At 38.9% G+C, this 17,976-nt stretch overlaps 1 protein-coding gene across 1 annotated transcript in view; it reads left to right on the top strand.

Annotated features, from left to right (window-relative positions):
- atad2b (ATPase family AAA domain containing 2B) overlaps positions 1-17,976 on the top strand; it is a 78,491-nt gene that overhangs the window by 46,121 nt on the left and 14,394 nt on the right. Inside the window, exons 25-26 of the mRNA XM_062437087.1 lie at positions 9,005-9,742; positions 11,551-11,681. Coding sequence (XP_062293071.1) covers positions 9,005-9,742; positions 11,551-11,681 — 869 coding nt within the window. The remainder of the gene's footprint in view (positions 1-9,004; positions 9,743-11,550; positions 11,682-17,976) is intronic.

Here is a 17,976-nt window from a genome sequence, read left to right on the forward strand (position 1 = left end):
ATAGTCAGGCCTTCATTGTGTGTGACAAGATTAAACAATTCAGATCGCTTGCAGTCCATTCTTTTGTGATGTCTTTTCCAAGCAAATGACGTTGAGTCCCACTTTTAGTGTAGCTGTGACAAATAGCAGGATAAAGCAGGGTGTCAGATATAGAATCTGCAAATTGTGGTTCATCCCTTGTTACTACGATGCAAGACATTTCAAATTTATGTGAAGTTCTGTGAATGCAAGTATGTACTGATGTTATGAAGCTGGAGGCCATTGGCTGTTTGCATCTGTCAGAAGTGGTTTAGAGAGCAACTGTAACCACTGCAAAACCACCATTTTCAATACGGATATAATGGGAACGTATGAATTTTAAAAACTAAACTGTATTTGAAATGTATTCAGACTTAAACAGTATTTCACAAGCGCACGCTGTTTGGTAAGGCTGTATAGGCTGCTATGTAGGGGGAAAAAAGGGAGAGAGGGAGTAAAGGAGGGAAATAGGAAGGGAGTGACACATCAATTGAGTGAAGTGACTGATCTCCTTCATTTCCAGAAGCAAGGATGGGATCATTTATTGATCTGGACATTTCATTAAGTGTCATTGCAAAGTGTCACACCAGGTGACAAACAGCTGTCTTCCTTTCATGACCCAGAGACCCTGGGGCCCTGTTTCACCATGACAGCCTTTGTGGCTTTCTTTTTTCTCCTACAGTGTTTCACATTTTGTCTCCTGTTTGCTTTTCACCCCTTCTTTTGCCTACTTTCTTACTCCATTAATTAAACTCCCAAAGCAAATGTCTTTCAATGAGGAGTGACATTTAGAAGCGATATCAAGCCATAAAAAGCACTAATTGAAGTGAGCGAATTTGCATATATAAAACAATTTCAGTTTAAAGGCTGTTCTTTTGTATTTAGTGTGAATACTGAAGGGCAGGTCTCTGATATCCTCCAAAATAGACACAGACTGTGAATGTGCATGCTGTTCTGTAGATATTACATTGAGTCTACGTAGGCGGATATGTTACACAGTTGCAGTCAGCATGCTTACTAACGCATATAGTCAGTATATGCAAATTCATTTTTTATACATTCATAAACACAGCAAAAAAAGAGACGGAAACTAAAATAGAGAAGCTCAAAACAGCACAATAAGTGTTTTTTTTTCCTGTAGCTTGAAGAAAAGATGAGTAGAAGTTCATTTCCTAGTACATGAACAAAAGATGCGTAGTTTGAGGTTTACCCATTTGACAGAAGTGTCAAGGGACGGAAATTATTGTATACCTGGCCCATAAATTACTAAGTTAATACACAAGATAAACTGAGTTTTACCCCTCAAATGAATAGAAGCCATTTGCAGTTCAGCTGCACTTGAAGTCGGCCTGATATATAGTCTTCATTTTACCTCCACCTACGGTTAGAATTTTACATGGAGGATTTCTGCGGTGTTCTATGGTATTACTCAACAGAGCAAAGGCATCGTATAAAAATATCGTTATTTATACATAATCATCTTTCACATTTTATTAAACTTGTGAAGGGGTGCTTTCACAGAGTGGTAAAATGGTAATAACCACTTATTGCTTTTTTATTTGTTTGTTTACATTTCTAAAGACACAATTTAAATTCATCATTTAGTTTAAGTTATCAGAAACAACTAGTTATAGCAGGGGATATACAGCCTTTATTCTGTGTTAATAACAGCTTAGCGGAAGGATTCAGATTGAGGAAATAATGGCTGAATCCCCAAGGATGGATACAGTTAAGAAAATATAGTTTTAAATGATAAGCGGATCAGAACCAAAACAGGATCAGAATATAGATTCTGTATTTTTATTAAACTTGCAAACATTAAAACTTGTTCCCAAAACTTTGCTTTCTTTTAGTAAGAAACACGCTTGCAAAATGAAATATGTAAAACAAATGAAAACCCTTTCATTTGTCCTTTTCCCCAAGTGTATTAAATGATAAATGACAATGTCTGTGCTGGATGATGCTGATGAGCATAAGTAGACACCAGATATTGGTGGCATTGATATTTTATGCTAATTAATACTGAAGCTTCAGAACCCCAAAAGATTCATTTGGGACAGTCTTATGAAGTAAATTTAACACTTCATTAAAAAGGACTTCAGCTTTGAAGTATCTTAATTAAATTAAAGTTTAGACGGTCGTGTGCTAATGATTTTCACTCCCCCATGCACTGTTGATGTACAGTATGTCTATCATCTGCCTTTTAGCAATCTTTTGTCAGTGGGAAAAAAGTGATAATGGTATATTCTAACATCTGAATTATGATACTATTGTCAAAAAAGACAAATGAAATAGACAGTTTGTCTTAATGATAATTTTGCTCTCAGTATATATTAAGGAGACTTTAAGTTGTTCTTAAGAACTGACATTATCCCCAAACAGGTTAAACCTGCAATGTGAAACATTATGACGTATGCTTACAGATGAGCTCGCTACTGGCTGCTAGCTGCCGTAGCCTACATGTCGTCACGTTGTATATATTTTATAAAGGTGTATATGTTTTTGTGTTTTAAATTCTGACAACTCTTTACTCCAAGCTCCTCCCCATCAGTTGCAAGTGATGAGAGCAGGGCAAATCAATACTTCATTAATGTAACAAGATTGAGGTCCAAACTCAAGTCGATTCCAATGAAACAGGATGACGAAAAGTAGAGCTGGATGCTGTGTTGTGCCCGTGACCATGTATATAGTGTGCCTGCATTAGAGTAACTGTATACGCATGAATGCTTACAATACTGTATGTGTAGAAGAACATGCACAAAACCTATTTGTTACAATAAATGACTTGAGAAGGATACAGATCAGCAATTAAGTAAGCTAAATAACAAGTCCTCATGTTAAGACTCTTATTTTTTTAAAGCTTTTTTATATAAACTACATCCTGAAAAATGTATTTTGACTTGATACTCATATTTGACATGTTTGACATTTTTTGAAAAACCTTTGTGACCACTTCACAGTAGGATTGAAGAAGTCATTGTGTTCTTAGTTACATCTCAGACATACAGATGGGTGACAGAGTCCACACTCGTGTCTTTGTAAGATGTAGGGCCACCACTAGCTGCTCTAACAGCTTCAAAAGTCTGTGATATCCATTCAAGTCTCTAGATATCAACTAAAGGGATGGACACCATTAGTCTAAAATATTTTCCCTCATTTGATGATTGTATGATTGTAGTAGAGAGCATTGTCTAACTTTGGGCCAAACTCCCCCATTCATGAAGACAGACATGTTTTTAAATTGTTTGTCACCATAACAATATCTTGACAAATGCTTTCCAATCATAATTAGTTAATTTAACTGTTACACAGCTATAATGCAATCAAACATTTTAAGGTTAAATGTATACTTGCTATTAAATGTGTCTTTACTTTCATGGCTTCAACCAAAGTTATACCTGATTCACTTTGCATTTGTTTATTTCCCGAAGGACTCTCCATGCTGTCCCATTTTGTTTTCTCTCAGATTTGAAAGTCTAATATTTTTCAATTTGGAGTTTTGTTGTCTTACCTGAGATCTATCACACGGCGACTCTGAATCCCAAGTCAAATGGACTCCGCTGTGACTAATAAGCCCACAAATCCCGTATGGTTATTAAATTACAAATGTGAAAAGACAAACAAATCTGTTTATATATGCATATATTTTCTCTGGCACGGGTTTTCCCTTGGCCCCAAAGTCTTGTAATATATTTCCCAGCATGAATGTGCCCCAGTGTTGGCCCAGTGTCCTAAATGTGAATTATTTGAGGAGAATTAGAGAGCAAGTTGTCTCTGGAGGCAAGGAAAATGTTGCACATTGCCATGGAAACATATGCCCCATAGCCCCCACCCCACACAACACACACACACACACACACACACACACACACACACACACACACACACACACACACACACACACACACACACACACACACACACACACAACAGTAGGTAAGTAGGTTAGTAAACAACAGAGCATCTGTCCAGGTTTGGAAGAGTCTGTGTCAGTGTGAATTTGGGCAGACTAGCTCATTCCCCAGACTGTGCTACTGAAAAATGTCAACACATGGCCATCAATTTATCTATATTTTAGACTGGACCACAAATTATTTGTGAAACATGGGATCTAATTGAAAAAAGCAGCAGCAGAGGTTTGTGATACCACTTGCGTATCAATCACGAGTTAAGTTTGCTCATAAGGAAAAGTGGCCAGTGTGTGAAACTCCTAAATGACTCATATATAATAATAATGGAAGATCTCCTATATTTTTCCTTCAAAATAAAATTGAGCAGTGGTCTGTTTAAGAGCTAATGTCCCAATTACATTGTCTGAACTGGCAAAGTGGATTTTAAGGTTCAATGAGATCATTCAGATGGCAACTGATGGCAACATGTGTCTGGTGTATATATCTAGAGAAATGCTCCACAGTTAGAGGCATGTAATTACTGCATGTTTCATGATGATGCAGCTTAAGTCATTTGTTCCTCACATAATTGAACATGATAATCCCTGTCTGGAAAATTTGTCAGGATCATCATTTTAGACATACTTGTAACCATGCAGTAAAGGTTTGAAGCTTTATTATTTACTTTTTACAATAAGTTTCACCTTCTGCCCTAAAGTTCACAGCACACTACTGCAAAATTGTTGCCTCAGCGAAATGCTAATTTTTAAATGTGTGCAGCCACTTCAGCCACAGATTTACAGTGAAAAATTGGCCAGTGTGTTAGCAAATGGATATGGAAGAGCAAGTCTCAGTGAAATGATTACTGTTGAGTTAAGTGTAGCATGTATCTGCATGGGTTGGTGGGGGAGATGTGGTAGTCTGACGGCTTATGACACAAAATTCATGGTAGATCATGAATTTGTAAAACTTGAAGGTTGTTCAGTCCAAATGTTTTTCCTTTCGGCTATAATGTAGGAAAATAACTGAAAAATTTAATACATAGCAGAGTGGATTGATTACATAGATTTGTTTAACTAGCTTTGAAAAAGTGCAGTAGGTATGAGTGAGTATTGAGTCGACACTTATCATACCATTTTTCCCAAAGTGGGCTTTATGGGCTTTTATCTTGGGAGCATATGAAATAAATAAATACCCTGCACATTATTGAAGAATGCTATATGATTGGGATGCTTTAAAGTTTCCTTGGATGGCCCTGCTATGAACTGCATATAGAAATGTATCTGGATTATACTGACAAGGGCACTTATTCAACTTTGCTATAAAGGAAGTGAATATGTCTGGCTGTGTTTACCTGTGAAAGGAAAAATCTCAAACATTTCACTGAATATTATTCAAAGGTTGTGTTGCAAGCTTTAGTGCCGTACACAGCAACACTGAAATGGAAACAAATGATACTACATTTCTTTTTAAATTTGTTTAGACAGATTGAATTACCCAAATTAGCATAAACATAAGTAAACATACAGCAAAGTGATGTTGTTGTAAACATGAATGAAGGCAGAATGGCACCTAAATGTCTAAGCTTGACATTGCAGGTTCAATGATTAAAATGGTGTAAAAGCTGTCAGTTTTTATTAAGTTTTAGTTGACAGATTGTACAGAACATATTCTCCCTTTGTCCTGTCTTCAATGCTGGGTCCGCTGGTGATCTGATTACTCAATACAAGGAATTATTAAATAAAGAACTCAGTGAATCCGAGACACTGATTCACAATTCAACCCAAAGGCTTTTTCCGGAGTATGCCGCTGAATTGTCCATCATTGTCAATGAACTGATTTATTTATTTAATACTTGCTGGTACAGCAGTTTGGAAACTCTTCTCCTGGGGCTTTTTGTTCTCAGAAGCTTTATTTGTCTCTGTGTGCACGCACACACGCACACGCATACACTGCTCTGACAAGTACGTGTGATGGCAGCTTGAAATATTTCTGCCACTACATGAATCTTGTATGGGTGAGGCACTTTTAATTATTACAAAGTGCTCTGCTTCTACTCTCGCTTTCCCTTTACTACTTCTCTTCTTCCCACCCCTATCAGCATATTTCCCCTCTGTGGTTGGCTGTTCATGCTCTAACAATTTTCATGCATTATTTAAGAGCTGACTATGACGAGTCATTTGCTGCCATTCTGTCTCACCTTTTCCTCCCTCAGGAGCTGGCTTCATAGCTCTGATGGTGATAGCAAGACCTCTCTCACTGAGTTCTGAATGGTTTGTTTTGGTTTGTGTGTGTGTGTACGTACGTATGTATCCAGGAAGGGTTAAAAGGGAAACGGTTCAGCTGAATGTCCCTCTACTTCATTTTCTCTCCAGAATAACTTTACTTGGCTGTGTTTGATAAAAGGCACATTATAAATAAATGAATGCAAAACTTCAAGCAATATTTTCTGTACTGGATTTGAAAGGAGCTAAGCTATGACTAATCCCTCGACATCATGAGGTGACAGCTCTAAATAAAATTCTAAATTCTTAAGAGCAAATACTAACTAGTGGTCAAAACAGAACACTCTCATTAGATGATTCACACACATATTTGCACGCACAGCAAACCATTATTAATGGGGGATACTAGCATTAAAAAATATCCAAGATGCCTGGTACTTACTTTCTCTCCTCACCTCCTCCATCTTTGGTCCCACTGTAACAACAGAGCAACTATCCCATGTGCCAGTCATGCCTGAAGAAGAATGAGGCTCTGTGCCCGCTCCGTAGAATACCCTACGACATTTTCCTCCCTCCAGATCAGATCAGGAAGAACTGAAAACCAAAGCTCAATCCCACCTTTCAAACTCACTCTGCCAACATCCCATGTACCCTCTTGAGAGAGGCTCTGTGACAAACTGTGGGGCCTGATGGCCAGTGGACATGCTGCTGATTACTGCAGTATGCCTTGGCAGCAGGACGTGTCTCATTGTCTGTTTTAACCTCCAGAGCAATGCTTGGACCCATAGTGTATTTTAACATGCGTTCATACAGTGAACAATTTAAGACAGTGTGAAGTTGAAAAGCCAGGCTGTAGAGAGATAAAGACACGGCAAGACAGTAAGAGGTAAAAGAGGCAAAAATGGTACATATTCTTTGTTTTCCTCGAGATGTAGTTGTGCATATATTGTTTTTGTAAGGTGTTTTCAATATGCACTCTTTATTAAAACATTTTAAATCACCTTGAACGTGTAGACAAGATAACTTCAGGTACAAACATGTACATTTGCTGTTTGTAACAGTAATTGCACAGCATTAGCTGGCACCAGGTGTACTCCATTTCTCTGTGTTGTTTGCTGTGCTTTGCTGGTTTCATTAAGAGGGTCACTAGTGAACATAGTTACTTAAAAGGAGGGTCCTGAGCCCTTCAGCAAGCTCTGGGTTGCTTATTATCCCCTTTTTGTTGTGTGTTTTTCCAGTAGATAGAAATATAACTTCTAGTTAGCGTGTTTTTCTTCCTACTCCCTCCAAATGTTAGCAAGTACTTAGCATAACATTTCATTTCCACATTCTCTGATGTTTGTACAGTGTGCACAATCACATCTTTAGAGAGGGAAAAAGAGACTCGGCTAAAAGCAATGGGGAGAGGAAATTTGACAGGCAACATGAAGGCAGATCATGATTTCTTGTCAGTTTGTGTAGTCATATTGTGGGAAATGTGGTGCAGACACAGATGGAGCTGTTCTGTAGTATCAAGGCAAAAGCTTAGCCCAAAGCGTACAGGCAGTATATATCGTACAGTATGATCTCTTTAAAAAGCATAATGCAGTTGTGACCATTTAGTCCTCCGAGAATCAAGATGACATATGTTATTGATTCTGCTAGAAATTCCACTTTGGCAGATTTACGTCATTCCAATGGCCCTTGACAGAATTATAATGGCTAAGACTTTATGGATTTTAATGAGCCCACTGTGATCTAGTGGGCCTATCCACACTTGAGTCTATCTACAGACACACACATGCAAATGCATCTCTTAAGTTATCTCTTCAAAAAGTCAAAAGCTGTCTGATGTGATTCAACAGATGATTTATGCTATGAATTCTTTTTGAGGTCAGGCCCAAAAGGTTTCTTTGGGGTTAGGGGATGCTCACTGACAAGTTATGCTAATGCTGCTCATTGTCAGGTTCAAATGCTTTCCTCTCTAACAAACTGACTTGTGGTGGTCCCTACGTGTTTTCTCTTTCACAGTCTTTCTGTCTCTGCCCTTCTCTCTGACTTTGTGGCTCTGAACCTCAGTGCGTGTTAGGGAAAAGCAGTAAATGAAGGCAACCAAATTAAAGTTTCACAACATTTAGCATTCATGCTTGCTTGCTGTGACACTTTTACTGCACTCTCAGAGAGCAGGCTTCTGTTTTCCCCTTCCTCTTAAAGCCCTAAGCACCATCTGTTGTCATTAGTGTCCAACATCCATGATATAGCAGGGCTGCTATCTCTTTCTGCCTCTCTGTCTTGCCATCTTTGTTAGCCACTGCTTGTCCAGATTTGAATAAAAACAACACTTTGGCCGGTACTTGCAAACTACAGTATGATGCTAAGTGAAGATGGCATTATGGCCCTTCCGCTGTCATTATTTTTTATGGAAGGAAGTAGTGAGAAAATATACTTTGCAATTTAAATAAAAAATCTTGGGTTGCTTTCAGTTGTCTTAAATCAGAAATACAATTTTTCTTTTCTATTCTTTTCTTTTGGCATCGCCATTCCTCCTATCCTCTGTGCTCTTGAGCCTAACAGCCTTTGAGATCTGTACACTTCAAATAATTTACTCAGAGTGTAATTGACTATGGCATGGAGTGGAGCTTATGCTTTTTTCCCTGTGTTGTTAAAGGGTGGTATGTATAGTTTTCTTTATAAAAGTGTAAGGAGTAGTTAAGGGCCATGTATTGATTTTTGGAAGGTGAAGAAAGGATTTTAAGTGTTGTTAAATTGGATGAGCTGCCTGAACAGCTGTTCATTTTTTATCATTTCTCAGAGTTATTGTATTATAGAATAGTTTGTCTGAGTTAATAAGGTTTTCATCCTATCTTTTTCTCTCTCCCCTCTCTATCACAGATCATATAAAGCGGAAGGTTCGTAGGCGGCCATCTTGGGGGCGGGGCATAATCCGTAAGAAGAAGATCTACAAGAAAGGAACTGAAGAGGAGGAGGATGAGCCTGAGGCGGAGGCGGAAACCGCAGGGCCCAGTGACTCATGTTTGACACAGGATGAGGAATCATCATGTGATACCACAGGTCCCCAGCCCAATGGCCACCATCCCCATGCCCCCTCCACAGAGGAGGAGAGCTCCAATGAGCCCCCTGTTGCAGCTCCTGCTGAACCTCCGGATGCCAATGAAGCACGAGAAGAGCCAACACCTAAGGAAGAGGAGCCCACAGCCAAAGAGCCAGAGTCTGAGAACACAGAAAAACACACTGAGCTGCTTTGCCTTGGTGGCAGTTCTCCACCCAAGGCAGAGGGGGATAACCAAGCCAAGGAGGCTGACTTCCAGCCTCTGATTGAAACGTCCGAGTCTTCAGATGCTGAGGCCCAGCCTAAGCACACAACGGCTCTCCTAGTGTCACAAGTGGACTGTGTGAATGGGAATGAGTCGATGGACAGCCTGGACGTGCAGAGCCTCAAGACAAGCAGTGAGGCTGAGAACAGGACTCCTCAGAGTAAGCCTGAGGGATCTGACATGCCAGAACAGGAAGAGCACAAAGACAAAAATGAGAGCAACCAAACTCAGGAGCACCCTCCCCAAGATGGGAGGATAGTAACGGAAAGTGTTGAGGAAGATCAAGATAAAGAAGGTACGAAGCTTGACTTATATTTGTTATGATTCAGTTTTTTAGCACCGTTTGTAAATGTGCTCCCTTTTTTGTTTAGTATAGTTTTTCTATGTTTTAATACATTCAGCATCAATGTTTCAACACTAAAAGCAAAATAAGGATGCTTTCAAAAACAATATTATGAATTACTTCACTTTTCAACAACCTAAATCAAATCAATATTTTTTAGTTCAACACTTTTCCTTTAGTACAGCAGCAGTTCTCCTCAGTACATCTGCACACAATTTTTCAAAGTACTTGGCAGGTGGGTTGTTCCTACATCTGGGAGAACTTGCCACAGTTCTTCTGTGGATTCCGGCGTCTCAGCTGCTTCTGTCTCTTCATGTAATCCCAGACTGACTGGATGATGTTGAGATCAGGGCTCTGTGGGGCCCACACCATCTGTTGCAGTTCTCCTTCTTCTTCTTGTCGTTGAAAATACTTATTTATGACTCTGGCTGTGCGTTTGGGGTCATTGTCATGCTTGCTCATGCTTATAAATACATAAATAATATATACTTTTAATGTATTTATTTTTACCTGTGAGTAAAATTAATTTGCTTAGTGCTTGATGCATTGTATATTTGCAAGAAATGTTTTGTTGTTTGTGAGTTTTAAGTCACAGGTGAAATAGCCAAGCCTATTCAAATGTTAGGACAAACCATGAATCAGTTTGATTGATTTTTTTTTTTCTCTTCCTCTCAGCATTTGCTGATGTTTCAAGTTTAAACTGCATCTAAAAGCGAGTTTTTGAGTGAGAAGAGAAAAGTGCAAAGTCTACTGCTTGTTTAGGTCACTAATTTTACTTGTTAATCACTGCACCCTTATGATAGATGCGCTATTAAGGAAGTTAACAAAATGTGTTAATGTTTACACATCCCGTCAGTACTCTTCCCTCCACTTAATTAGGATGATACATTACTTTTTTGATCATCATCCAGCTCGTCTGATTTACACTCAGTTTAGCTTTTAAAATAGAGTGGAGCACATGAATAATGCAACGTCAGTCATACTGAATATAAAAATACAATCCCCTGGCATAGTAGATGGTGTATTTCAACAAAGAAACTCCAGTGGCTTGAAAGACACTCCACAACCTCTGATATGTATACTGATTTTTTTTTTCTGGTCTACAAAAGATTTACAGTGTTGGCTGGCTTTCCTCTCCTCATTTCTGAGTCCGCCATTTTTATTTTTTTTCCTTTTGTCATTATGCCCTTTATGGAGTCAGGGAAAAGCCAATGAGTGTAGCGTGTTTGATTAAGAGCCTGTAGTATGGCTGGAGAAGAGCAGAGGCCAGCTGAGGAAGGCTGAGGTAATGATGCTGCTAGAATATAGAGTAGCCATCAGAGGATGTCACGATCAGACGACAAAACACAAACAAACTCTGGCTCCTTAAACAACTCTGCTACTTCGCCCCCACTCTCATTATGAGCCTAGCCAGGCCTTTTGTTTCCATCAAAACGATTCTTGAACACTGTTATAAATGGACAGGAAGGAGGCCAGCTGTGAAATATTGTGCACTCAGTAACCGCTAGTAGCTTCAAATAGATTTTCTTCTCATACTGTCGTATTGCATTAATCTTGTAGCCATGGCAGTTGAAATTTATTTCTTTTCAAACTATTCAGTTTGTGCTCTCGAGTGGTTCACAGGAAAGAAAGAATTCAATAAAAATCTAATTTAGCTGGTCCAAAATATTGGGTTGTTTTTGATTTTCTCTGACCCTTTTTCAATTCTTTGAATCATTGTTACCCTTTCTTCCATTGATCATAAAATGTCCTCTTTACAGGGGATTCCTCAGTGGGGAAAAACAAGAACAGCCTGTCAGAGCAGTTGAAGGGATCCGCTGAAAGGACGGAAGAAGAGCCACATCCAGTCCCTCCTCATCCTCCGGTAGTGGTTGACCATGAGCGACTTTCGGTGAGAAAGCTTTTTATTTATCTGCTCATTAGTGGTGTACCGAAACATGAAATTCTTGGTCTGATTGGTGCTGTGGTTTTGGGGTCATAGTTTGACATCTTTTCAGTACAGCATGGAAACTGAAGAAATGTCAAACAACATGATTTAATTTGACGAGGCAATTAAGAGTTTAAGATGGATTCCCTAGATTACCTTTTGATTAGATTTAATACCAACTACTCAGATCTTTATACGTGAATGTATAATGTACTACTATACATAGTGTCATCAATTAATACTATATATAAGCATTAATTATCCAAACTGTACAGCGTGCAGTAATTTCAGACATATCTTTAATTAATGTATGAAAATAATATTCTTGCATTGTGAGATAAGTGTCTACTGATTGGATAATAGTGCAGAAGATCCCGATAAAGATCATCAGAGATATAGAGTCTGTCTGTTTTGACAGTATAGGTGGTATTTGAGGAAATTCCAGTGTTAACCTACTGTCTAGCATTGATTAAGAGTAATGTGCCCATATAGGTACAGCTATCTAATTCTTTTTTTTAAATAAATTAATCATAGTATGAAATAGTTATTTATTTTTTTGGATCTTAACACCTAATCTTCTGGAAGGACTGCTGCACTGTGAATAAAAATGTGTTGCTTAAAGTTCATTCCTTAAATCTGAAAATTGTGACCCACACTTTGATAGTTGGTCAATTATACACATTCTCTCTCAAATAATGTTTGCTTTCAACCAAGTGATTTTCAGCTTGATTGTTCACGTATGTGCTGTTTGTCAATTGTGGCTTTGTTGTGTTACTCCAGCATTAGTTGACTTGGTCGACGTTTCTAATTAAAAATGCACAGAGGAATCTACTTAAGCACTCAAATTTAACATTCTCTAGTCACCACATTCATTGCGGCTCAAATGATTTGTTAAGGAAACACCATGTAGCACCTCTAGTGCTAAAACATTATCTAACCCACCAAGATTTTAGCTTTTTAAATCCCTAGTCTGTGCCCCATCACCATCTCGGTCGATTCTACACGCTCATCATTCTTATTCATACCATGAAGGATGTAACAGCTGGGGTGATTTAGCATTGTGCACTGACTGTGGTTCGGAGATTTAACAGGTAGTGTGATCTGTGGCAACACAGATGGGGCAAGTGGAAGAGAAATATTCCTAATGGGAAACATATTCATAGTCGGACAAAGTGAGTATGGTTGTCACTTGAGGTATTTAGTTATTTTAGCGCGGAGGAATTAGTGTTAATATACTCTCAATTTAACACCTAGCACTTGCAGCACGTTCCAAAAATAGAAAAAAAGAAAATTAATTAAATAAAAATGCATTAAAGCTACAGAAATCTTTGAGACAGAAAATTCAGAGGTTACATTATAGCCAAATATTAATAGATTGATTTTTGTGATATTTCATTTATAGTGCTATTAACAAAGGGTAGATATTATGGTGGGGAAAAAACACATCCACAAAAATCCCACCAGTAGATTAGAAAAACCCCCTCAAATATAGGTTTATTTTTATGCAACAGAACCAGCTGTGTTGAGCCGTCACATGTTGCCTCTGACTAATTAGACTGTGATTATGAAAAAGAGGAGCTATAATCGAAAAATGTTACCAATATGCTTCCGTTTTTGTCCTATTTAAGTTCAGACGGGGTGCTTGTTTAAATTTTGTTCTCAGTGTGAGTGAAGGGCTTTTATGAGAGCTTTCTCCTCCCCCTCTAAAGGAAGCAGCTGTTCATTTCTATACTCTATATTTGTCACTTTTGAACCACATGCATAAATATGCAAAAGCAGCAGACTGAACAAGCCAGTGAATGTCCCTCGGTCAGAACGGAGTTAGGAATGGTGCTGTTGATCATCCTCCGCTTAAGCCCGCTCCCTTTGAAGGCTAACCAATCGTGTTATCTTTAGTGAGCCAGCACAACTAGCTAGACCTGTTCCCTCATTTTCTTTCTGGCATAACCCGCCAAAAGCACTGTATGGTGCTCATCTCAGAAGCCTTCTGCGCTTGGCATTTATCCATCCCTTTGTCCTCAATCCTTTCTCTTGCTTCTAAATATAGAAAAGGTTACAAGGAGCTAGTATCTGTGTCATTAGAAGTCTGCCATCATTTGAATGAGGCCTAGAAGTTTTTTTTGTGCAATGAGATTTAAGGTATGGAGGATGGGGTAAGCCATTCATGGGTGACCAGCTTTAAGCTTCCTCCAGATCCATAGGTCTGTTGTGGAGCTGATGGTGTCACACTGCCCTTCTCAGATGGATAACTCTGAACTTCCGAGGCTTATCCCTCGTTTCCATTTCCACCGATGGCTCTGCCACTGGCTCCCTTTCCTTTTTTATCTTTCAACTATCAACATTTTGTATCCCTACTATCTGAGCAGGAAAGGGAGCCAATTACAGTGTCGGACCAATTTCCCATCTCTCAATCAACAGGTGTTGTTCCTGCAACGGTATAAGGAAACAAGGTTATGACTGAAACATGAGCTTCTCTCTGCCCCGCTGGATCTGCCAACTTGTCCCAGGATGTGTGTTCAAGTAACAGAGAACATGTGAAACAGCTCCACGGTACTTTGCACAGTCACGCTAGGGTCCCACCTAATACCCCAAGTGTAAATTGGAGCCTCGGCTCAGTGGGCTCCCTTGACAGCACTTCTGAGTGATCGGGTTGGAGGAGGGGGGTGGCTTGGTTTTAGGGCACTCTGTGTAGTGTAATTGGTGTAAAAGAAGTGTTCCTCTGACAAGCACTTACTTCCTTCTTTCCTTCTCGCTCTGAAATGACATCCAGCTATCAAGCTATTATCTAGTGGCTTTTACCCATGTCCCATAGGGATGATGGGGATGGCGGGGTACACATCGCGTCTTGCCGATCCTGACTCCATCTTTCAGATTGATTGACAGGCTTTTTAGTTGGCTTGATCTCGTTGCTTCAACTGGCTGCCCCTACGAACCGCCACACACAACACTAATCTGGAGGTTTATTTGTTAGTGGAGGAAGAAGGGAGATATCGTAAAGAAACAGATTGTGAAAAGAGGGGACTGTGAATAATTGCTTTTTCATCCCCGACTTACGGAACAAATTGAATTTCCGGTGCGCAGGATGAGAGTCACCATTTAAGCAGATATTTACTGGCAGCACTGGAACTGGCATGCTGCCTGATATGTGTTAGAACCCAAAGTGAGAGGTGTACTGTTCCTTCTCCCTTTCCTCAGTCATATTCATAGATTGTAGAGGGCTGTGCTCATTATTTCTGACTTTTAACTTGATGGAAGGGACGCTGAAATCTCCCTGGAATTAAATACCATCACAGTGTAATGAGTTTGTTCACAGTCCCTACACTCAAAGCCTGTAGGACAGAGACGGTATTATTTCAGCATCCACACACCCCTTTCAGAGCCATGGCAGTTATTTGCTCTGATTCACTTAGTAAAATCAAGTTCTCTTATTGTCAGTTTCACTGAAATGATGCTTGATGCTGTCTGGACCAAAATGAATTCCTCAGCATGAATAAATGGGTCCTGAGGCTTGTTTCTCTCTTTACTCAAAAGTGTCTCTCATTCTCAGCTGTTTTCTTTCATCAATAATCAGACCACAGATGGACTGGAAGAAGTGGTGCTGACGATTGCAGATGAGAATTCACTAACAAGAAATCCAATCTCGCCCGGCAATTTTTCCTCTTTTTTACCAAGAACACACAGATTATCGCTTGCTTTGCTGTTTTCTTTAGCAGCTGCCTAGAAAGAGCTAGTGTCTCTAGCTGCTGGCCCAGTATGGAGTCTTTTGGCTTGATGCTTAGCTATTACAGCATGTCAGGATTTCCTGTTTTAGAGAAGCCTGTCAACAGAAATGGCCCCATTTCAGTTTGTCATCTTCCTTCATTTTTAGTACTAATAACAGCGGGGGCCCCTTTGGCGAAGTAGCCATGCCACATGTCTATTCAAAAGAGAACAGCTTAATACTAGTGCTGGACCAGTGTTTGATTGTCAATAAAAATAGATAGCATTTGAAGTGCTCCTTTTATTTTCATTCATTCCCACTGATGGCCTTGACAGTGTAGCTATTTGCATGTAATTGCACTCGCACAGTTGCGGCTATTGGCCATGCATGTGAGGGCCAGTACTGTCAATAGCTCCGACAACATAAATACATCAGTCTCTCTCATTTCCTTCATATTCTGTGGTGATTTGCCTTCCGTCCAAGCCTTCAGGGTGATTTATTTTGCCCTTTGCAGTGCCCGCACTTCATGTGTCCCACTCAACCTTTAGCTATTTACATTAAATATTTTCATTGTTTGGGATGGTGTACTCATTATTAGTTATTCAGCACATTAATTCACATGTTATGGGATTATGGATATTATGGGGATAAAAAGACATCACTATTTTATGGTCGAGGAGAACATTTTATAGACTATGAAGAATACAAACAAAAGGTTTTTTGTTTTTTTTCAAATAAACACAGGTCAAACTTGCATATTTGGATATATCAAAATGAAAAATATGCATTTTGTTGAAATGTTTTAAACTGTGGTTAACATTAGGAAAAGTCAATCTTAAATAAATGTGTATAGGGCGTTTTACAGCTCTCAAATTCGAAAAAAAATGAGTCAAATTTGACCCAGAACAGTATGTAAGGGTTAAATGCTTTACTAAGATGTTAAAGCTAATGGAGAAAGACACTGCTTTATGGGCACCCATGGTAGAAAGTGCATTCAGAAGTCTGACAGTGAGATTTTTTTCTTTTTTCTTTTTTCTTTTTTCTTTTTTCATTAAAAATGTGCCCTGCCGGGAGACTAGCCTTAACTCTCTAAGGTCGCCATTGATAAAACATTACTCCTTCATTGATCGTTTTCCTTGGTTGAGTGTGTAACTGTTTTTGTTTTTTTTTGTTATGAATTATTTAACTTGAGCTTTTTTTCATTATCTGAATGCCATAGTCACTGATTTAAACCAGTGGCATCTAGATTTAGTGTGACATGGTATTGAAATGCATGAAGGTGGTAATTTACATACATTTGATGAAAACTATATTAGCCCACATATTTAAAAAAATTAATGAATTACATCAGTTGATTTTTTTTAATTTTTAATGTGCTGAGACCACACTAATATGATTTATCATGATTGTCCCTGACCTTTACAGCACTATATATATATATATATATATATATATATATATATATATATATATATATTGCATTACCTGTATGACTGAGTACCACAAATGTTTTGCCACTGAACATTTTTTACATCTTCAAATCACCATCTGCTCGTGCCACATCCACCCTCTGCCTCGACTCAAGCCCGCTGATGGCATTCATGGTAACAAGCACACCAGAGTCATTTATAATTTATTCTTTTGCTAGTGTCGGGGACAAAAAAAAATTCAAAGTTAAAACAGGAAGAAGGGGAAGAATTGTTCTCTTAGAGGCAGATATCGGAGGCTTAATAGTGTCCCTGGTGACAGTGACTATTGGGCTTCAAATCCTTGTTTTTTCCCCCTCTGTTACCGCCTAGTAGCCCTTTTCTCCCACTCAGTACTGAGGAAGGCTTTCATATACAATCAAATATACATGGAGCCAGTGAGGCATCCTTCAGCGATCAAAGAGGAAGACCCTCCACTCCAGCACAGTAAACTGCAGTATGCATGCATAATTGTTTACAGTTAGCTTGGTTTGTACATCACAAACTTAAAACATGTTTGCATTCCTCAGCAACATTTTAATACATTTCATAACTACACAGCATAACTGATACTTTCTTTTAGTATTTAATGTTTACTTATTTGTCACTGAGACATTTCTATTTTTATTTGTCACTGTCACATTTTAAAAATGTCAGTAAAGAATCTTGTGTTTGCTAGCCACCAGTGGTCGAGGCTCCCACCTTACTGCTGCAGTGATGTAGATGGTAATTCGGGGTGTGGTCAGTATACCTTCACATCACTGTCGGTTTTGGTTACAGGAGCAACAGATTTGAAACTTTCAACCACAAGAGATTTGTGAAACAGTTCTTTTCCTTTCAGATTACTGCACATTATTCTTTAAACATAACCTCTAAGTGGGAAACTAGCACACCTTGGAAACAGTGTTGAATGTCACAGATGCCATTTATACATTTATTAATAAATCCATGTCGACTGATGTAGCTGCTTCTTCACCTTATCGTGACCTAAATTATCTGGGCCTAAATCCAAGAATCTGGTGTCAGAAGGGCAGCATGATGAGATTGAAAAATGTAGCTGTGTAGACCCAGTGTTGTTACTGTCTCAGGCGAT

The sequence above is a fragment of the Scomber scombrus genome, chromosome 17 (assembly GCF_963691925.1).
Source record: "Scomber scombrus chromosome 17, fScoSco1.1, whole genome shotgun sequence".
NCBI classification, from domain to species: domain Eukaryota; kingdom Metazoa; phylum Chordata; class Actinopteri; order Scombriformes; family Scombridae; genus Scomber; species Scomber scombrus.